The following is a 17622-nucleotide window of genomic DNA, read 5'->3' as shown; positions in this document are numbered from 1 at the left end:
TTTTTATGTTGTCAAGGTCATGGTATCTCTTCACAGCAATAGAACTAAGACAATAACCATTGTCATTTTCTGTTTTTTGAGAAAAGGTCTCACTGGGTAGCCCAAGTTGCCTTTGAACCTATAGTAATCCTCCTGCCTAGTCTCTCACGTGGTGGAGTTACAGGCACGAGCCACTGTTCCCGATGCTACTGGGAATATAATTTACTAATAAAAATTACTGTTATACATGACATGGCATAAATAAATAATTAACAATATTTTAATTATGATTTTTACTTCAAGATAAGGTCTCGCCATATAGTCGAACCAGCCTCCAACTCTCTATGTAGGCTAGGCTGGCCTTGAACTTGCGATGTTCCTGCATAGCCTTCCAAATATGGGGATCACAGGAATGTACTACCACAACCAGCTAATTAGAATTTCTGTACCTTTGGTCTGCATTTAAAAATCATTCTTCCTAAAATGTTTTTTTACTATTCTCATCATCATAATTAGTGTTTGTGTGTGTTTGTGTATGCGGACACGTGAGAGTCACTGTGCGGGTGTTGAGTCAGAGGACAACTTTTGGGACTGAGCTCAGGTAGTCGGGCTCCTGTGGAGGCACTTTTACTTGCTGGGCCATCACACTGGCCCTGAAGTCATTTCATCATTGTTTCTGTTGTTTTTGAGACAGGGTCTCTCCTTGTGGCCCTGGTTATCCTAGAACTTGCTACTTACAGCAGGCTATCGTTGAACTCACAAATATCTGCCTGCCTCTGCCTCCCAAATGGTGACAGCCACACCCAGCTAAGATTATTATTTCAAACTTAAAGTTTTATAAATTAAAGGCTGATAAACTTTATTTACTTATTTAGATACAGGGTCTCTTGTAGCAGGCTGGCCTCAAGTTCAGCTGTGTAGCTGAAGATGACCTTGAACTTCTGACCATTCTGTTTCTTATATCTTCTGACCACAGGCATTACAGACATGTGTGAATGAACACACGGTCTAGTCTATGTGGCCATACGTGCTGTTGAGGCTCAAACTCAGGTCCTTGTTCGGCATGCTTTAAAAGAGTTCTACCAATTAAGCTATGTCTTCAGCCTTGTTTACTTATTTTTTTGAAACCAGCTATAGTCTAGGCTGGCCTTGAACTCACTATGTAGCAGAGACGATCTAGAACACCTGTTTCTCTTTTGTCTGAGAATTATAGGCATGCCAACCTTTACTGGTGCAGGAGTGGGTAGGTCAAAGTTAAGATGTTGTGCATTCTGAGCAGGCATTCTGTCATCTGAGTTACATTCCTAGTGAGCACGCGTGGGATTCTAGTATGCTTTTTACACTGACTGTAGTCAACATGACCATGTGCTTCTGCCCCCAGCATCATGGCCAGCACTGAATGCTTTATTTAAACCTGTGTGTGCCTTTGTTTGTGAGTGCAGGAACATACATATCATAACAAACACATGGCGGTCAGAGGTCACCCTCATGTCTTGGTCCTCATCTCCCACTTTATTTGAGGCAGAGCCTCGTGATTGTCACTATGTATGCCAGGATTGCTGGCCCATGGGTGTCTACGCATTTTGTCATCTCTGCCTCCCTCACAAGTTTTTAGTAAGCAGTTTACCCACTGACCCACCTTCTTAGCCTTGGTTTCTTCTCTTCCTCCTCCTTCTCCTCCTCCTCCTCCTCCTCCTCCTCTTCCCCCTCTTCCTCCTCCTTCTTCTTCTTCTCTTCCTCCTTCTCTTTGTCCTCTTCCTTCTCCTTCTTCTTCTTCTTCTTCTTCTTCTCCTCCTCCTCCTCCTCCTCCTCCTCCTCTTCCTCCTCCTCCTCTTCTTCTTCCTCCTCTTCCTCCTTCTTCATTTGATAGGGTAAAAATATAATAATTTTCATTTAATTTGTACTTATTTTCCTTACCCGTGAGATTAAAAAGCTTTCTAAAAATTTCTAATCTTTTGTGTTAATGCTTTTGTTCTGTAGGAACAGTTCCCTTTCTAACTTCCTGGTTGTGTGTGTGTGGGGGGGCACAGGTAGGTGTGCTCATCCTTGTGTCTGAGTGGAGACCAAAGGTCAGTGTTTGATATCTTCCTCTATTGCTCTCTGCTCATTCATTCATTCATTTACTTATTTATTTTTATTTCATGTGCCAATGCACATGTTTTGTCAGGTCATCTGCAAGTAGAGTCACAAACAGGTGTGAGCTGCCATGTGGGTGCTGGGAATTGGACCCAAGTCCTCTGGAAGAGCAGCCAGTGCTCTTAATCACTAAGCCATCTCTCCAGCCCCATCTCTGCTTTATTTTTGAGGCAGGGTTTCTCACTGAACCTGATGTCCACTGTTTCAGTTAGATACTCTGCTGAATAGCTCCTGGACCTACCTGTCTCCGTCGCTCGTGGTGCAGGACCGTCACAGTTGGCTTTACATGGCTGTAGGGAATTTGAACTCCGGTCCTCCTGGTTTTGCAGCAGGCTCCTTATCTATTTGAGCTGCCCCCTCCCCTCACTTCCTGATCTTTAACAATGGCAGCGGACTTCCTGATCTTTAACAATGGCAGCAGCAGCAGCGCCATCTTGTTGCCTTGGCTTGTGGAAGTCAAACCCCTTTCTCTGCTCCTGGCTCCCACCTCTCCCCACTCCCCAGCTGCAATCGCTCCTTTCTTTGATCCTATCTGGGACATGCCTGTCTGCCTCAAACACCGCAGTGAGCAACCTGGCCATTCTCTTTCTTGTCTTTCTACTTGGGCCTCTCTTTCTGCCACTGCGGTACAGACTGGCACGTGTCATCCCCTGCGTGCGACCAAGCCTAGAGGCTTCCACTGGACTTTTTGCTTTCTTTGCACCACGTCGCAGCACCCCAGTTGGAAAGCTTCACACTCTGATGTCTCTTGACAGCTTGCCTTGAGCTACTGTCCTATGTCATCTCCTCTTCCTGAACGTCCTGCCCCCCTTCCCCCCTGCATCCATTTTCTGTACTTAAACCTTTTTTTTTTTCTTGAGGCTGGGGAGCTAGTCAGTGTGTGAGAGCTCTTACAGCATGAAGACTTGAGTTGGAAACTCCATCACCCATGTGAAAATCTGGAATAGTGTGACCCACCTGCAACCCCTGTGTTATACAGGGCAGAACTGGGAGGATCCTGGGGGTTGCTCACTACCATACCAACTCCAGGGTTAGTGAGAAACCTTGTCTCAAAGAAATAAGGTGGAGAGTGACATAGTAGAATATCTGATGCCCTCATTCAGGTACCTACACACTCATGTGCACACATAGCGTATACACACACACACACACATACACACACACACACACACACACACACACACACTTGAAAACTTTTTCTTGTTAGAAACAATTTCATGTTAGAAACTGAAAGCAGGCAGGTGCTCTACCATGAGCTACACCCCAGCCAGCCTATATTTTCCTTTTTAAAAATACTTTGATTTATTATTGGGCTGGAGGGGCAGTTGAGTGATTAAGAGCATTTTTTCCTCTTGCAGAGGGCCTGGGTTTAGTTCCCAGAACTCATTTGGTTCCCAGCTCACAACCATCTGTAACACCTGTGCCGGGGGAAATGATATCTCTTTTGGTTTACATGGGTACAGGGCACACACACTGTGTATATATATATATACGTGCTGTCAAAACACTCATACATACAAAAGAAAAAATAAATCTTTTAAAAATTATTATTTATGCTAGGTGGTGGCAGTGCATGCCTTTAATCCGAGCAGTCAGGCAGAAGTAGGCGATCTCTGTGAGTTTGAGACCAGCCTGGTCTACAGAGCGAGTTCCAGGACAGCCGAGGGTATGCAGAGAAAGCCTGTTCAAAAAACAAAAAAGAAAAACAATACTTATTATTATCCCTCCAGTGAGAGTGTGTGTGTTCAGAGGACAACTTTTTGGGCTTTGTTCTCTACTTCTGCCTTTGTGTGCGTTACACTTAGGTTTGCATGGTCAGGTGACAAGCGACTTTACTAAGACATCTTAGCACCCCATCCCCACCCCATCACATTCACTTTTGGTGGTGGTGGGATGGAGGCTGAACCCAGGACCTCATGTGTACTAGTCATTTTCCAGCCAGTCTTTTAAGACTTAGTTCAACACTGCTCTCCTCAACTAATTTGTCCCAGATTCACCTATTTCCTTAGATAAACTACACTCTTTTTTTGTTTGTTTTTTTGTTTTTGTTTGTTTGTTTGTTTGTTTCGAGACAGGGTTTCTCTGTATAGCCCTGGCTGACCTGAAACTCACTCTGTAGACCAGGTTGGCCTCAAACTCAGAAATCTGCCTGCCTCTGCCTCCCAAGTGCTGGGATTAAAGGCGTGCGCCACCACCGGCCGGCTAAACTACACTCTTTTGAATCACATTTTGAAGTTACATCATAGACCGTTGAGTCTTGATTTTCTTCATCAGAACCAAAGGAGAGCAAGCAGGGAGGCTTATTTCAGGAGAGAGGCGATAAATATTACTTTGAACAGTTTACTCTGTCAAGGTGGAGGTTATTGAAACACAAGCTAGAGGAGAGCAGAAGGCTGGACTGCGCTGATGTCGCAGCCATTTAGTGGGATTCAGAATGGATGGAGAAAGAGGGAAGAGAGCAGAAAACACTTAGGGCAACTCCAAATAATAGTCTAAGATCAAGAACAGGAAAGGGAAGAAAGGTGTAAAGGAGAGAAAGAAAGGCTGAAGGGGGGTGAGACTGTTTAGCAGGTAAGGGCACTTGCCACCAAGCCTGGTGGCCTGGATTCGATCCATTTGATCCCTGAGCCCCACACAGTGGGAGGAGAGAAACATACACACACACACACACACACACAGAGAGAGAGAGAGAGAGAGAGAGAGAGGGACAGGGAGAGGGAGAGGGAGAGGGAGAAAGAGGGAGAGCCAGGCAGTGGTGGTGCACACCTTTAATCCCAGCACTTGGGAGGCAGAGGCAGGCGCATTTCTGAGTTCGAGGCCAGCCTGGTGTACAGAGTGAGTTCCAGGATAGCCAGGGCAATTCAGAAAAACCTTGTTTCCAAAAAAACCAAGAGAGAGAGAGAGAGAGAGAAAGAGAGAGAGAGAGAGAGAGAGAGAGAGAGAGAGAATCTGAGTAAGCTACTCCTCCAAGAAGTCCAAGAAGTCTGGTCAGTTGTGAGAAGAATGTAGAAATGAATTATGGAGCTGCCACTGTACCCAGGGAGCTAAAAGAGGAATTTCCTCTTGTAATCAATTTGACAGGGTCTGAAATCACCTAGGAGATAGGCTCCAGGGAACCTGTGGGAGACTTTTTAGCCTCTGGGCATAACTGTGAGGACTTCTCTTAATCAGGTTCTGGTGGGGGAACATGCCCTCTGTGGGAATAAACAGGAAAAAGAAAAGGCAAACAAAACAAAAACAAACAAACAAACAAAAACAAAAAACAAAACAACTGAGTACAAGGACCAGTTAGTTCATCACACTCTGCCTCCTGCTGGTCCATAGGATGCAATCAGCTGCTTCAACTCCCGCTGCCTTGGGTTTTTGAGCAGTGATAGACTGGATCCTTGAACCTTGAAACTCCCTCTCTTAAGTTGCTTTTGTCAGGGTGTTTTATCATAGCAAAATAGGAAAAGAATGTAAGACAGAGACCAAACCAGGAGGCATGGAGACGATATAGTTCTGGCATACAGCCTCCTTAATATGTGAGAGCCTTGGGATTCATCCCCAGCGTGAACGAGGAGAGAAGAGGGAAGGAAAAAACAGACCCCCTCATCCATGCTGGAGGAGCCTCTCAGAGACAGCATTGCAGAGTGTACATACGGGGCTCCAACTTTAAGCTCCACCTCTTACAGATGTCACAAATTTAAAGGTAGAAAAGGGATGTGGCAGGGGGAGGTGGAGCCCCGAGTTTAAGGCCAGCTTGGCCTACAAAGCTAGTTTCAGGATGGCCAGCACAACATAGAGAAACCCTGTCTCAAAAAAACAAAATAAAACAAACAACAACAACAAAAAACCCCAAAAACAAAACAAAAAACTCAATGTGGGGTGGGATAGTCAGGGGACAACTTGTGGCAGTTTGTTCTCTCCTACAAATATAGGTCCTGGGGATGGATCTGAGGTCACCAGGTTGAAAGTGTTTACCCGGGCTAGAAAGATGGCTCAGAGATGGCTCAGTGGTTAAGACCACTGACTGCTCTTCCAGAGGTCCTGAGTTCAAATCCCAGCAACCACATGGTGGCTCACAACCATCCATAATGAGATCTGATGCCCTCTTCTGGTGTGTCTGAAGGCAGCTACAGTGTACTTATTTATAATAGTAAATACATCTTTTGTTTGTTTGTTTGTTTTTCCAGACAGGGTTTCTCTGTGTAGCCCTGGCTGTCCTGGAACTCACTCTGTAGACCAGGCTGACTGAGAACTCAGAAATCCATCTGCCTCTGCCTCCCAAGTGCTGAGATTAAAGGAGTGTGCCACCACTGCCCGGCTAAAAAAATAAATCTTAAAAAAAAAAAGAGTGTTTACTCATTGAGGTGTCAGGTAAGTTTTTTAGACCAGGTCTTACCACATAGCCCAAACTGGTCTTGAACTCTCAAATCTTCTTTCTTCAACTTCCTGAGGCCTGGCTGGAATTAGAGGTATGCACCACCACACAAGAGTGAAATATAATTTATTTAATCATCCTTTGGGGGAGGCAGTGTCCATAGCTGCAAAGCAGCCTGTGTCCTTGGGAATCGTTGTGACGATCATGGGAGATGGTGTGTACAGTGTCTACTCTGTAAGAGTGGATGCTCTCCACGTCAGCAGAGTGTCTTATGATCGTTGTGAGCTAGCGGGATACTGTTCCCACCCTGGAACTAGATGTTGGTGGGGCGTCTCATCCGTCTGGAGTCCTTCATGGGGATGAAGTAAAGACTGCCAACCCAGACCAGCAGAGTTGTGGGCAGTCTTTCTGGCAGGGGTGCCCGGGCACCTCAGCTTCTTTTGTATGGCTTCTACTTACAGGTTCGTTTGGGAGCCTGTATGACCGTTTCGATTCCAGAAGAGGTACGTGGGACAGAGGATCGTTTCCTCTCATCATCAATAAACTTAAGCTGGAAGACGCTCAGACTTATGTCTGCGAGCTGGAGAACAGGAAAGAGGAGGTGGAGCTGTGGGTGTTCAGAGGTGAGTCGGGGAGCCCTGGGAAGAGGACGGCTCCCCTCTTCCCATCCATTCTCACACCACAACCAAGACCTGAACTGATGACATTTCAGACTACAAGTGGGTCAGAGAGTTCCTCTTGGTTAATGGGGGAGGGACAAAGACTGAGAGAAAGAAGGAGAGAAAGGGGGAAGAACTGAAGGAGGGAAGGAGACAAGGAGGAAGGAGACAAGGAGGAAGAGAAGGAAACCTTGCCTTGTGCTGGGACTGGGCAGCTGGGAGTTGGGAGAAGAGATACTGTTGTTCCTTCTTCCTTGGTCCTTGGCGATGGTAGGTGTTTGTGATGCAGACACTCTGCTTCCTCTATAGTGACCATCAGTCCGGGTACCAGCGTGTTGCAGGGGCAGAGCTTGACCCTGACCTTGGATTGCAACCCTAAGGTCGAGAACCCCTTGATGGAGTGCAAACACAAAAGGGGTAAAACTGTCAAGGGCTCCAAAGTTCTTTCCATGCGCAACCTAAGGATTTGGGACAGTGACTTCTGGAACTGCACCGTGACCCTGAACCAGAAAAAGTCCTCGTTCGGCATGCAACTCTCCGTGTTGGGTAAGAGGCTACACAGCCTGCAGCTTCTTTCCTGCTCAGGAATTCCCGGGCCTCCCTCTGCTCTTCTGTTGGTTCCTGGATCTCCTGGAGGGTGTGATGGGATGGCTCCAGACCCTTCTCTAGCTGATGTCTATCCTCAGGGCCCTTCCCCCTTAGGGAGTGCAGTACAGCAACCAAGGGAGTATACAAGAGAGAAGTGTCAGAAAGTAGGAGGTGAGAGTAAGGGACACCTATTGTCCTTGACTCCTGCCTTCACTCCTACTAGTGGACAAGTCCATAGACTCAGGAATACTACAGCAAACCAGTCACGTAGGCACCTGCATTGCATTTCTATATCCTGAGCTAGGCCCCGTGAGAAGACTGAAGATCCTGAACACAGGTCCTGTGTGTGGTATTGATTTAAATCCCAACTCTGACACAGCCACGCACTCCCGTATTATTATTTTTAATTTTGGGGGGGATCATAGTCTAATTACATCATTTCCTTTTCCCCTCCCCAAATCCTCCCATGTGCCCCCCCCCCCGCCAACTCTCTTTCAAATTCATGGCATCTTTTTGTTTGTTTAGAACACACACACACGTGCACGCACACACACACACACACACACACACACACACACTGAGTCTGTATAATGTTGCTTGTTATGGACATGTTTTCACGCACACACACACACACACACACACACACTGAGTCTGTATAATGTTGCTTGTTATGGACATGTTTTCACACACACACACACACACACTGAGTCTGTATAATGCTGCTTGTTATGTACATGTTTTCACACACACACACACACACACACACACACGCTGAGTCTGTATAATGTTGCTTGTTATGGACATGTTTTCACACACACACACACACATGCTGAGTCTGTATAATGCTGCTTGTTATGGACATGTTTTCACACACACACACACACATGCTGAGTCTGTATAATGTTGCTTGTTATGGACATGTTTTCACACACACACACACATGCTGAGTCTGTATAATGCTGCTTGTTATGTACATGTTTTTACAGAGCTGATCTTTTGTTATTGGATAACCAATTGGTGTGCTTTTCCTGGGGAAGATTAATTTTTGGAGGTGGGGTGGGGTCTAAGGTTGAGGTCTCCTGGTTCAGGCCATGTTTAGGAAGCCATGTTGGTAATGAGAGTTTACAGGTGTAGTTTCTGACATTCGTAGGAGACAGTCTCACAGCAAACTCTCTGTCCCTCTGGCCCTTACAACCTTCCTGCTGGTCTTCTGAAACGATTCCCGAGCCTTGGGTGCAGATGCATCAGAGGGCACTGGGCTCCACACCTCTACACTTAAAAGTCTCCATCTGTTACAAAGCAAAGTTTCCTCGATGAGGCAGGCGCGAGGACTACGCTTACCTGTGGGTATTAAGGACAAGTGTTTAGAATGTTGTTAGAGACTGTGTTGGTTTAATAAAGAGATGGTTGTAGGTTGTGGTGGTTTGAATAAAACTGTTCCTCCTAAGCTCATATATTTGAATGCTTAGTCACCAGGGAAAGGCACGATTTGAGAAGGATGGGAAGGATCAGGAGGTGTGGCCTTTGAAGTGGGTGTGTCAGTAGGAGTGAGCTTTGAGGTTTCAAAAGCCCACAAGAGGCCCAGTCTGTCTGCCTCTGTGCCTTTGGAATGGATGGAGCTCTCAGCTCTAGCTCCAGCACTGTCTGAGAGTGGACTACACCTCTGAAACTGTAAGCCAGCCCCAGTAAATTACTTTCTCTTATAAGAGTTGCCTTGGTCATGGTCTCTTCACAGCAACAGAACGACTAAGAGAGAGGTTCTCCTCCAACACCCATGACTTCAGCAGCCCTGGGTAGGTGGTTAGCTTTCCTCTACCAGGAATGATTTCCCTTCCTGATGAGTGGCAACTACATACTCTTATCCTGTGGCCTCTGCATTCGTAAGATGGAGATGATGCTAACTGTGGCAGCAGTGGTAACTCTCTAGCACCACAGAGAGAATTACAGTGTTTAGCATCTAGACCTGTGCCCAGCACACAGCAAGCTTTATTTTAGCGTTGCTTCTTATTTTGTGAAGGATGATAAGCCAACGTCAAATAGCTTCTGGCCTCCAGGGGTCCCAGGAGAGAGAAATGACCACCTTGGTGGGTAGATGGTCCCAGTGCCCCTTGGCCACACGCTCCCTCATCTCCCTCTCCTTCTGCACCCAGAGTTATTTCTGCTTACCTCACACCTCCAGGTTTTCAGAGCACATCTATCACGGCCTATAAGAGTGAGGGGGAGTCAGCAGAGTTCTCCTTCCCACTCAACTTCGAAGAGGAAAGGCTGCAGGGAGAGCTGACATGGAAGGCAGAGAAGGCTTCTTTCTACCAGCACTGGATCACCTTCTCCCTAAAGGACAAAAGGGTGTCCGTGGAAAAGTCCACCAACACCCTCAAGCTCCAACTGGCGGAAACGCTCCCACTCACCCTCAAGATACCCCAGGTCTCGCTTCCCTTTGCTGGTTCTGGCAACCTGACTCTGACTCTGAACAAAGGGAGAGTGCATCAGGAAGTGAACCTGGTGGTGATGAAAGGTAAGGGGTGGGCTGGGAAGGACATGCGGGGCAAAAGGTGAAAGGGGTGTTCTAGGGCTCTCCATAGTTGCTTGGGTCCCAAAAGGATGCTTTGAGCCTTGTTGTCTGGCTAAATAATGAAGGACTCTCCGGATCTTGAGACCGTTTTGTTTTGTGTGTGCATGCTATGCATAAACTCTATTTTTAAGCAGTACCAAGTGCGGAGCTGACTTTGAATTGAGGCTGAAATCCACATATTTTTTTTCTTCCCCCAACATCTATAATCTATAGTCTTAGCTATCCACTGAGACTAGCACACAGGATTTTGTTCTTCCTCGGCCTGACCCTCTGTGACCCTGGCTAAGCCCCGTCCACATTGTGGACCTTCTTGGTCATTTTTTAAAATAACATATTTATTTATTCACTTTACATCCCCATATCAGCCCCTCTCTCCTTCCATTCCTTTTTCTCCCATCAGTCCCCCTCCCCTTCACCTCTGAGAAGGGTGAGCCACCCCTCCCGGGGCCACCTCACCACACATACACGTACCAGTCACTGCAGGACTAAGTTTGTCCTCTCCCACTGAGACCAGACAAGACCTCCCAGTATGGGGAACGGGATCCACAGGCAGGCAGCAGACTCAGGGACAGCCCCCGCTCCAGATTTTAGGGGACCCACACGAAGACCAAGCTGCACATCTGCTATGTATAATGAGAGGGTAGTGGGGCTAGGTCCAGCCCATGCTTGGTCTTTGGTTGGTGATTCAGTGTCTAGGAGCCACCAAGGGTCCAGGTTAGTTCACTCTGTTAGTCTTCCTGTGGAGTCCCTATCTTTTTCAGGTCCTACAATCCTTCCCCCAACTCTTCCAGAACATTCCATCTAATGTTTGACTGTGGGTCTCTGCGTCTGTTTCCATTGGCTGCTGAGTGGAGCTTCTCAGAGGACAGTAATGCTAGGCTCCAGTCTGCAAGCATAACAGAGTATTAATAGTGTCAGGATTGGTTCTTGCCTGTGGGATGGGTCTCAGTTTGGTCCAGTCATTGGTTGGCTATTCCCTCCATCTCTGTTCTTTGTCCCTGCACATCTTATCTTCTAGGAAGGACCCGTTTTAGGTTGAAAGTTTTGTGGATGGGTTGCTATTCTTATACCTCCCCTGGGAGTCCTGTCTGGCCACAAGGAGTGACTACTTCAGGATCTAGAAGTTTCAGCTAGAGTCACTCCCTATACTCCCCCTGTCCCAGGTCTTTGGCATGTTCTAGAAATATCCCTGCCCCCACCATCACTGATCTTTGTTTTCTCTCCCCCGTTACTTTTTAAAAAAAATATTTCTTTATTTTATATAATTTATCTTTATTTTATGTCTCTGTGTGGGTGTCAGAAGCCCTAGAACTGGAGTTCCAGACAGGTGTGAGCTACCATGAGGGTGCTGGGAATTGAACCTGGATCTGCTGGAAGAGCGGCCAATGCTCTTAAACACTGAGCCATCTCTCCAGTCCCTTAAGATTTTATTTATTTGTGTGTGTGTGTGTGTGTGTGTGTGTGTGTGTGTGTGTGAGAGAGAGAGAGAGAGAGAATGTATGTCACACATGTGTATGACAGAGGAGGCCAGAGAGGGTATCTAACTCCTTGCAGTTGGAGTCACAGATGGTGTGCTGCTCTGTGAGACCTCCGGAAGAGCAGCGAGCACTGGCAAGCTCTGAGCCATCTCTCCATCCCCGTCATCTTTTGAATACGGAACAAAATCTTTGCAATATCAACCTTGATGATGTAATATCAACCTTGACAATGAATTATTTGTATCCTTAACGTGTTATCATTTCACCTCCACAAATCACAGTGACTAAACCCTTCCTACTTAGCGCATGCCTGGCCCCATTCAAACACTTGAGGCATTCATACATTTCACTACTGTCAGTGGCGCACGCGGTTAAGCAGCTTGTCCAGGGACACCCTGTGTCTGTGCAGTCACCATGGCTGCCTGAGTAGCGATTGAGCCAGGCAAGACAGAAATCCGGTTCAACACTTAGAGGTTGAATGGGCTGGGAACCCTGAGCAACAGAGCCCAGCTCTCTGCCTCTCCTTCCTCTGCAGTGGCTCAACTCCACAACAACACTTTGGCCTGTGAGGTGGCGGGACCTACCTCCCCCAAGATGAGACTGACCCTGAAGCAAGAAGATCAGGAGGCCAGGGTCTCCAGGGAGCAGAAAATGGTTCAAGTGATGGCCCCTGAGGCAGGAATGTGGCAATGTCTACTGAGTGAGGGTGAAGAGGTCAAGATGAACTCCAGGATCCAGGGTAAGGATCCAGTTTCTAAGGCCTCACCTTAAGCTTTGGCCTCTTCGACTGTGGACCGTCCCAGGGATAAGCTATGTTCCCAGCTCCCTGGCTCCTGGTGGGGGAGGCACTTTGTGTGGAGGCCTGAAGATAGAAGTGAGGACGGAAGGAGGTCCTGGGCTCTAGGTTCCCACTTGCATCCTCCAAATTCCCACCTCCACACAGCTTAGGACAGAGGCCTTCCTGGCTAAGAGCTACCCATCTTCTTGTCTTCCCCGTAAACCTAAACAAATACATGGGGCCTGGCATCGGGCACCTGCTTCTAGTTCTCTGGAGAGCTCTCTGAGTGTCTCATTCTTCATAGTGCCTGGGGTGGACACAGGGCTTCCTGCCACCAGAGTTATATCCCCAGTCAAAATACACCCCTTCCTTCTTCTCCCAGTTTTATCCAGAGGGTTGAACCAGACAGTGTTCCTGGCTAGCGTGCTGGGGGGTACCTTCGGCTTTCTGGCTTTCCTTGGGCTCTGCATCCTCTGCTGTGTCAGATGCCGGCACCAACAGGTGAGTGAGCATCCCATAACTGCCCACTGGATCCTCATGCTCCATAACCTTGGCTGAGTACCCTGCGAGTGGCTTCTGGTTTAGCTTTCTCTGCCTAGCCCCTCAAGTTCCCCCCTGCAGGCCAGACCCCCACCTCTTATACCATCTGAAGGGGAGACACAAGAAGGAACGGATGTCACTGACAGGACGGGTGGCTTAAGCCATAGTAAATGCTTCTTCTCTGCCAGCGTTCCCCCCTCCCCCCTCCAAGGAGCAACTCCCTCCTGGGGGACTGGGACCCTCACTACCACTCTCCTTGTCCCTGGACAGCGCCAGGCAGCACGGATGTCTCAGATCAAGAGGCTCCTCAGTGAGAAGAAGACCTGCCAGTGCCCCCAGTAAGGATCTGGGCTGAGGGGTAGGAGGCAGGAGAGAGAGGATGGGAGAAAGGGAAGACAAGAAAACCGAGTTGGGAAGGATGAGAGACGCGAGTAGGGGTAAAAGGGAGGACTGCAGAGAGTGAGGAACAGAACTTGGGAAAGGGTTGGCAGAGGGAGGTGAAGGCAGTGGACCTGTGAGTCTGCCCAGACACTGTGGTAGAGAGTGTCTGCAGGAGAGAAGTGGATGGTAGCACATGGAGGAACTGGGAGACAAGATATGCTCCCCTTGTTCTTCTTCCTTTCCAGCCGGATGCAGAAGACTCATAATCTCATCTGAGGCCTGCGCCCCACCTGCAGCCTACCACCTGTGTCCTGTCTCCTCGACTGAGGCCTGTGGACCAGACGAATGTAGCAGACACAGTGCCTCTAGCCTCCTGCTCTCCTCTTCCACAACCAGCCATGGTTTCTCTCCCTGTTCCCAAGCCCGTCTGTCCGTCTGCGGAGTGCAGAGCTTGCTCTCTGCATTTCAGACACTTAAGCACACCCAAACAGCTTATTTATTCTTCGCAGCTGCCTTTATGCCAGAGCCTCAGCCCTTCTCTGACTAACGTCCTGGAACTTCTTTCCAGCTGTCTGCTCGGATAGAAGGGCAGTGCATAGCACCTGGCATGGATGGTGGGACTGGTGTCTGGAAATATACAACACAGTTTACGAGAGGGCTCTGGGACCAACCTGAGCGGGGCTGGGAGGAGGGGGCTGTGTGTGTGCATGTCACACATCCTTTCAGGGGCAGATGCGGTCTGAAAGGCTGCCGAAATCAGTCTCAGCTTCCCATGCTGCCTGCCTGTCTCTTGTTTGAGGTGGCAAGACCAGACTCACATTCTAACCAGTGCACCAACACAGATCCAGGCCACACACCCCTGCACACAGCCACACACCCGTCCATATATCCAAACAGCATATCTTAATTCATAAGCCAGTTTAACATCCCAGGTACCCTTTACAAAAACCTTACATGTGGATGAGCAAGATGGCTCAGTGGTAAAAAGCTCTTGCTGCCGACCTTGATGACCTGAGTTTAATTCTTGAGAGTGGAAGGAGAGAATTAATTCTTGAAAGTTGTCCCCTATGTGTGTACGATGACCCTTATGTGTACACCACACACACACACACGCACACACACACACACTCACACACACATGCTGAAATCCTACTAGCTGATAGTGATGACCAAGATGGCAGGGATAACCCTTCATCCCTAGTAAAATTGAACTTGGGCTGAATGACTACCCAAGGTTACACAGCTAACAAGTGCTGATGTCAGGACCAACCCAGGGCCCCTGATTCCTAGAGCCACTACATGTAACACAGGGATGACTACCACACAGATCTCTGGAGCTAGTTCCAGGCACTCGGTACAGGAGCACAGCACCCAGCAGAGATCATGAGAGGACAGAGGAGCCCTTCTTGTTTCAAATCCCTCCTTGACCACTGCTGTTCTCCCCCCCCCCCCCCCCCCCCCCCCACTCCTGAGTCCTTACCAAAGGTCAAAACCCTAGTTCTCTTACAGTGAGGCTGGGAGAGATGCTCAGAGACCTGCCGCTGTGTGCAGAGCCTGGGAAGTGGGCAATGCTGGGGTGGGTTGTGGCAGATGGCTGTGCCTTCCACCCACAGGATCAGGGGTCTACGGACTCTTCCTCACAGTCTTGATCTGCTTCTCTCAGATTCTCAGCCTCCTCTGTCTCTTTCACTTGCCCGCTTTGGCACCTCCTTTCCCTTGCCCCCTCTTCTCTTCCCTTCCCAGCTGGCCTCTTCTAGAAACATCCCTTCCCAATTTCTCACTGCTCACTTCTTATTTTTGCCCACTCCCCACTCCTGCTTCTTGAGCTGACAAAAAAAAAATAAATAAATAAAGGCTATAAATAAAATGTACTGTGTGTGTGAGAGAGAGAGAAAGAGAAAGATAGAAAGAGAGACAGGGACAGAGAGAGGCAGAGGCAAAGAGAGACAGAGATGAAGAGAGACAGAGACAGAGACAGAAACTGCACTTCTCTGGGGATCCAGGAGTCTTTGGGGCTTTAGTTGACAGACCTGGCCCAGGAAGATGAAGTCTCCCAGTTAAGGGAACTTTCCCTGAAGGCTGATTGCCCACCGGCACATCCCAAAAGCATTGTGTGCGACTCTGTAATTAACAGAGAGAGACGGTGATGTATGGGAGAGAGACTAGGAGAAACCGTGTGTGGCAATTATATGTCCCCAGCAAAAGCATATGCTTGTATTCCAGGAAGAGAAGGAGGTGGACGTGCAGGTGCAACCAAGAGCCTTCTTCCTCCTCCTCCTCTTCTTCTTCTTCTTCTTCTTCTTCTTCTTCTTCTTCTTCTTCTTCTTCTTCTTCTTCTTCTTCTTCTTCCTCTTCTCCTTCTTCTTCTTCTTCCTCCTCCTCCTCTTCCTCCTCCTCCTCCTCTTCTTCTTCTTCTTCTTCCTCTCCTCCTTCTCCTTCTCCTCCTCCTTCTCCTCCTCCTTCTCCTTCTTCTTCTTCTTTTTTTTTTTTTATCCAACCAAGCACTTCCAACTTCACAAGCGATCTCAGCTGGCATCGCAAGCCCCCTTAGCTTCTAGCAGGCCTTCAGGCGGGGCTCCTCTGAGCTCTACCCAAGAACACAACCCTCACAAGGATGCACACAGTGACACACGGTGACACGCGCTTCCTCCTCCCTGAACAGCCAGCTCCTCAGTCCCTAACAACACCAGCTGCCTCTTCGGGCTCGTTCGTGTCGAAAAACCGGGATGGGGTGGGGGCAGGACACCAACCGCTTCACCAATGAAGCCCGCTCCCCGCCGTCCTTCTCGCCCCCTCCTTCCCCGCGCCTTCCTTGCCCCTCCTCCTCTAAGTCACCGCCGTCCAGTTTCCCCGCCCCACCCTCGCCACCCCCGACCCCAAGACTGGCCAGCGGCTCCCTAACCCCGAGCTCGCAGGGCGACGACCGTGGGAGACAGGGGCCTCGAGGGGCTGCAAACTAGCGCGCCGCGGGCTGAGCCCGAGAGGCCGGGCTAGGGGGAGGGAGGCCCGGAGGGAGGGAGCGAAGGAAGGAGGAGGGCTAGCGAGCTGGAGCCGGCAGGCGGCGGGAGCCCAGGCGAGCCTCGTCGGGAGTGCGTCTCCTCGGCAGAGCAGGACGCAGCTAGAGGTAAGAAGACCCCTGCCCGGTCCCCCGCGTGTCTCCACTCCCCCACCCCACCCCGCCCCGCGAGCTGCCTCCGCGCCCCTCCTCCCGGACCTCCTCCCCAGCCACCTGCTGTTTCTGCCCTAGAGAACACCCTAGGTGACTGGAGGGAGGAGCCGCCTGACCTTATCCCTTCAAGGCGAAGGGCGAGGGACCCCTGTCGACCAGAAAGCCCCCAATCTTCCTCCTCCCCTTCCCTTTGCTCTCTGTCCTTCACCCCCTTCTCTCTGTCCTTCATGTCTTTCTTCTTCCCTCTCTTTCTGACTCTCCCTCTCTTTCTTTCGGAACCACCAACTGGGTATGGGGGTGGGATGAGAGTGAGTGGGAAGGGGTCCAAAGGCTATAAGGGAGGGCAGTGGGGGGCATCCGGACCAATTCCCTACACCTCCTCCTGGCTGTCCATTGCCATGGCAACTAGGATGTACTGGGCTGGGGGGGGGGTGTAGAGACAAAGGTGGGGGTGGACTGGGACCTCTGGGAGAGAGCTAGGGGCTAAGGTTCTTCGTAGGAAAAAAAACGGTGGCACAGCTGTGTCCCACTTTCCCCCATCTGCCCCGAGGCCATCATGCGGGTCCTTACAGCCTCTAGTCTGTTCAGTGCTTCACTTGGTTCCCTAGTGCCTTCCCCAGGTCTCCCTGAACCGTGTCACTAAGACCAGAAGCCCCCTCCTTCTCCCATCAGAGGGAAACTGAGGCTCTGGGCCAGGGGAGGAGACCCAAGGTCTCCTAGTGAGGTCAGCCAGCCTATTTAAGGTCTGGCTTTTTCCCCCCATCACGTTCTCTGTTCCCCAGCTCCCTACCTCCATCCTCCTCCTTCCCACCCACCTCCCTCCAATATCTCCGCCTCAGGGGCTTCTGGACCTTCCCTTCTATTTCCAGATACTACCATTTCCCCCCTCTTTCTGTCCTGCTCAAACTCTCCTCCTTCTCCCTAGTTCCCCCTCTTTCCATTTCTGGATGCTTCTGATGTCAGTGGCTTCCCCGCCTTC

General features: G+C 49.3%; 2 protein-coding genes across 4 annotated transcripts in view; both read left to right on the top strand.

Annotated features, from left to right (window-relative positions):
- The window catches only part of Cd4 (CD4 molecule), a 28069-nt gene extending 13743 nt beyond the window's left edge, over window positions 1-14326 (top strand). Inside the window, exons 4-10 of the mRNA XM_031383385.1 lie at window positions 6940-7101; window positions 7447-7683; window positions 9905-10240; window positions 12311-12514; window positions 12936-13054; window positions 13364-13431; window positions 13720-14326. Coding sequence (XP_031239245.1) covers window positions 6940-7101; window positions 7447-7683; window positions 9905-10240; window positions 12311-12514; window positions 12936-13054; window positions 13364-13431; window positions 13720-13750 — 1157 coding nt within the window. The 3' untranslated portion in view covers window positions 13751-14326. The remainder of the gene's footprint in view (window positions 1-6939; window positions 7102-7446; window positions 7684-9904; window positions 10241-12310; window positions 12515-12935; window positions 13055-13363; window positions 13432-13719) is intronic.
- A 1675-nt stretch (window positions 14327-16001) lies between these two features.
- Window positions 16002-17622, top strand: part of Gpr162 (G protein-coupled receptor 162) — a 5924-nt gene continuing 4303 nt past the window's right edge. The window contains exon 1 of one of the 3 annotated variants that reach the window (XM_031383383.1): window positions 16002-16598. The gene's annotated coding sequence lies outside the window, so the exon portion shown is untranslated. The remainder of the gene's footprint in view (window positions 16599-17622) is intronic. The other 2 variants (XM_031383381.1, XM_031383384.1) reach the window with 2 other exon arrangements.

Source organism: Mastomys coucha, unplaced genomic scaffold, assembly GCF_008632895.1.
Source record: "Mastomys coucha isolate ucsf_1 unplaced genomic scaffold, UCSF_Mcou_1 pScaffold20, whole genome shotgun sequence".
Lineage (NCBI taxonomy): Eukaryota > Metazoa > Chordata > Mammalia > Rodentia > Muridae > Mastomys > Mastomys coucha.
Note: the sequence above shows the minus strand (reverse complement) of the source record. Positions and strands in the feature narration are given on the sequence as shown.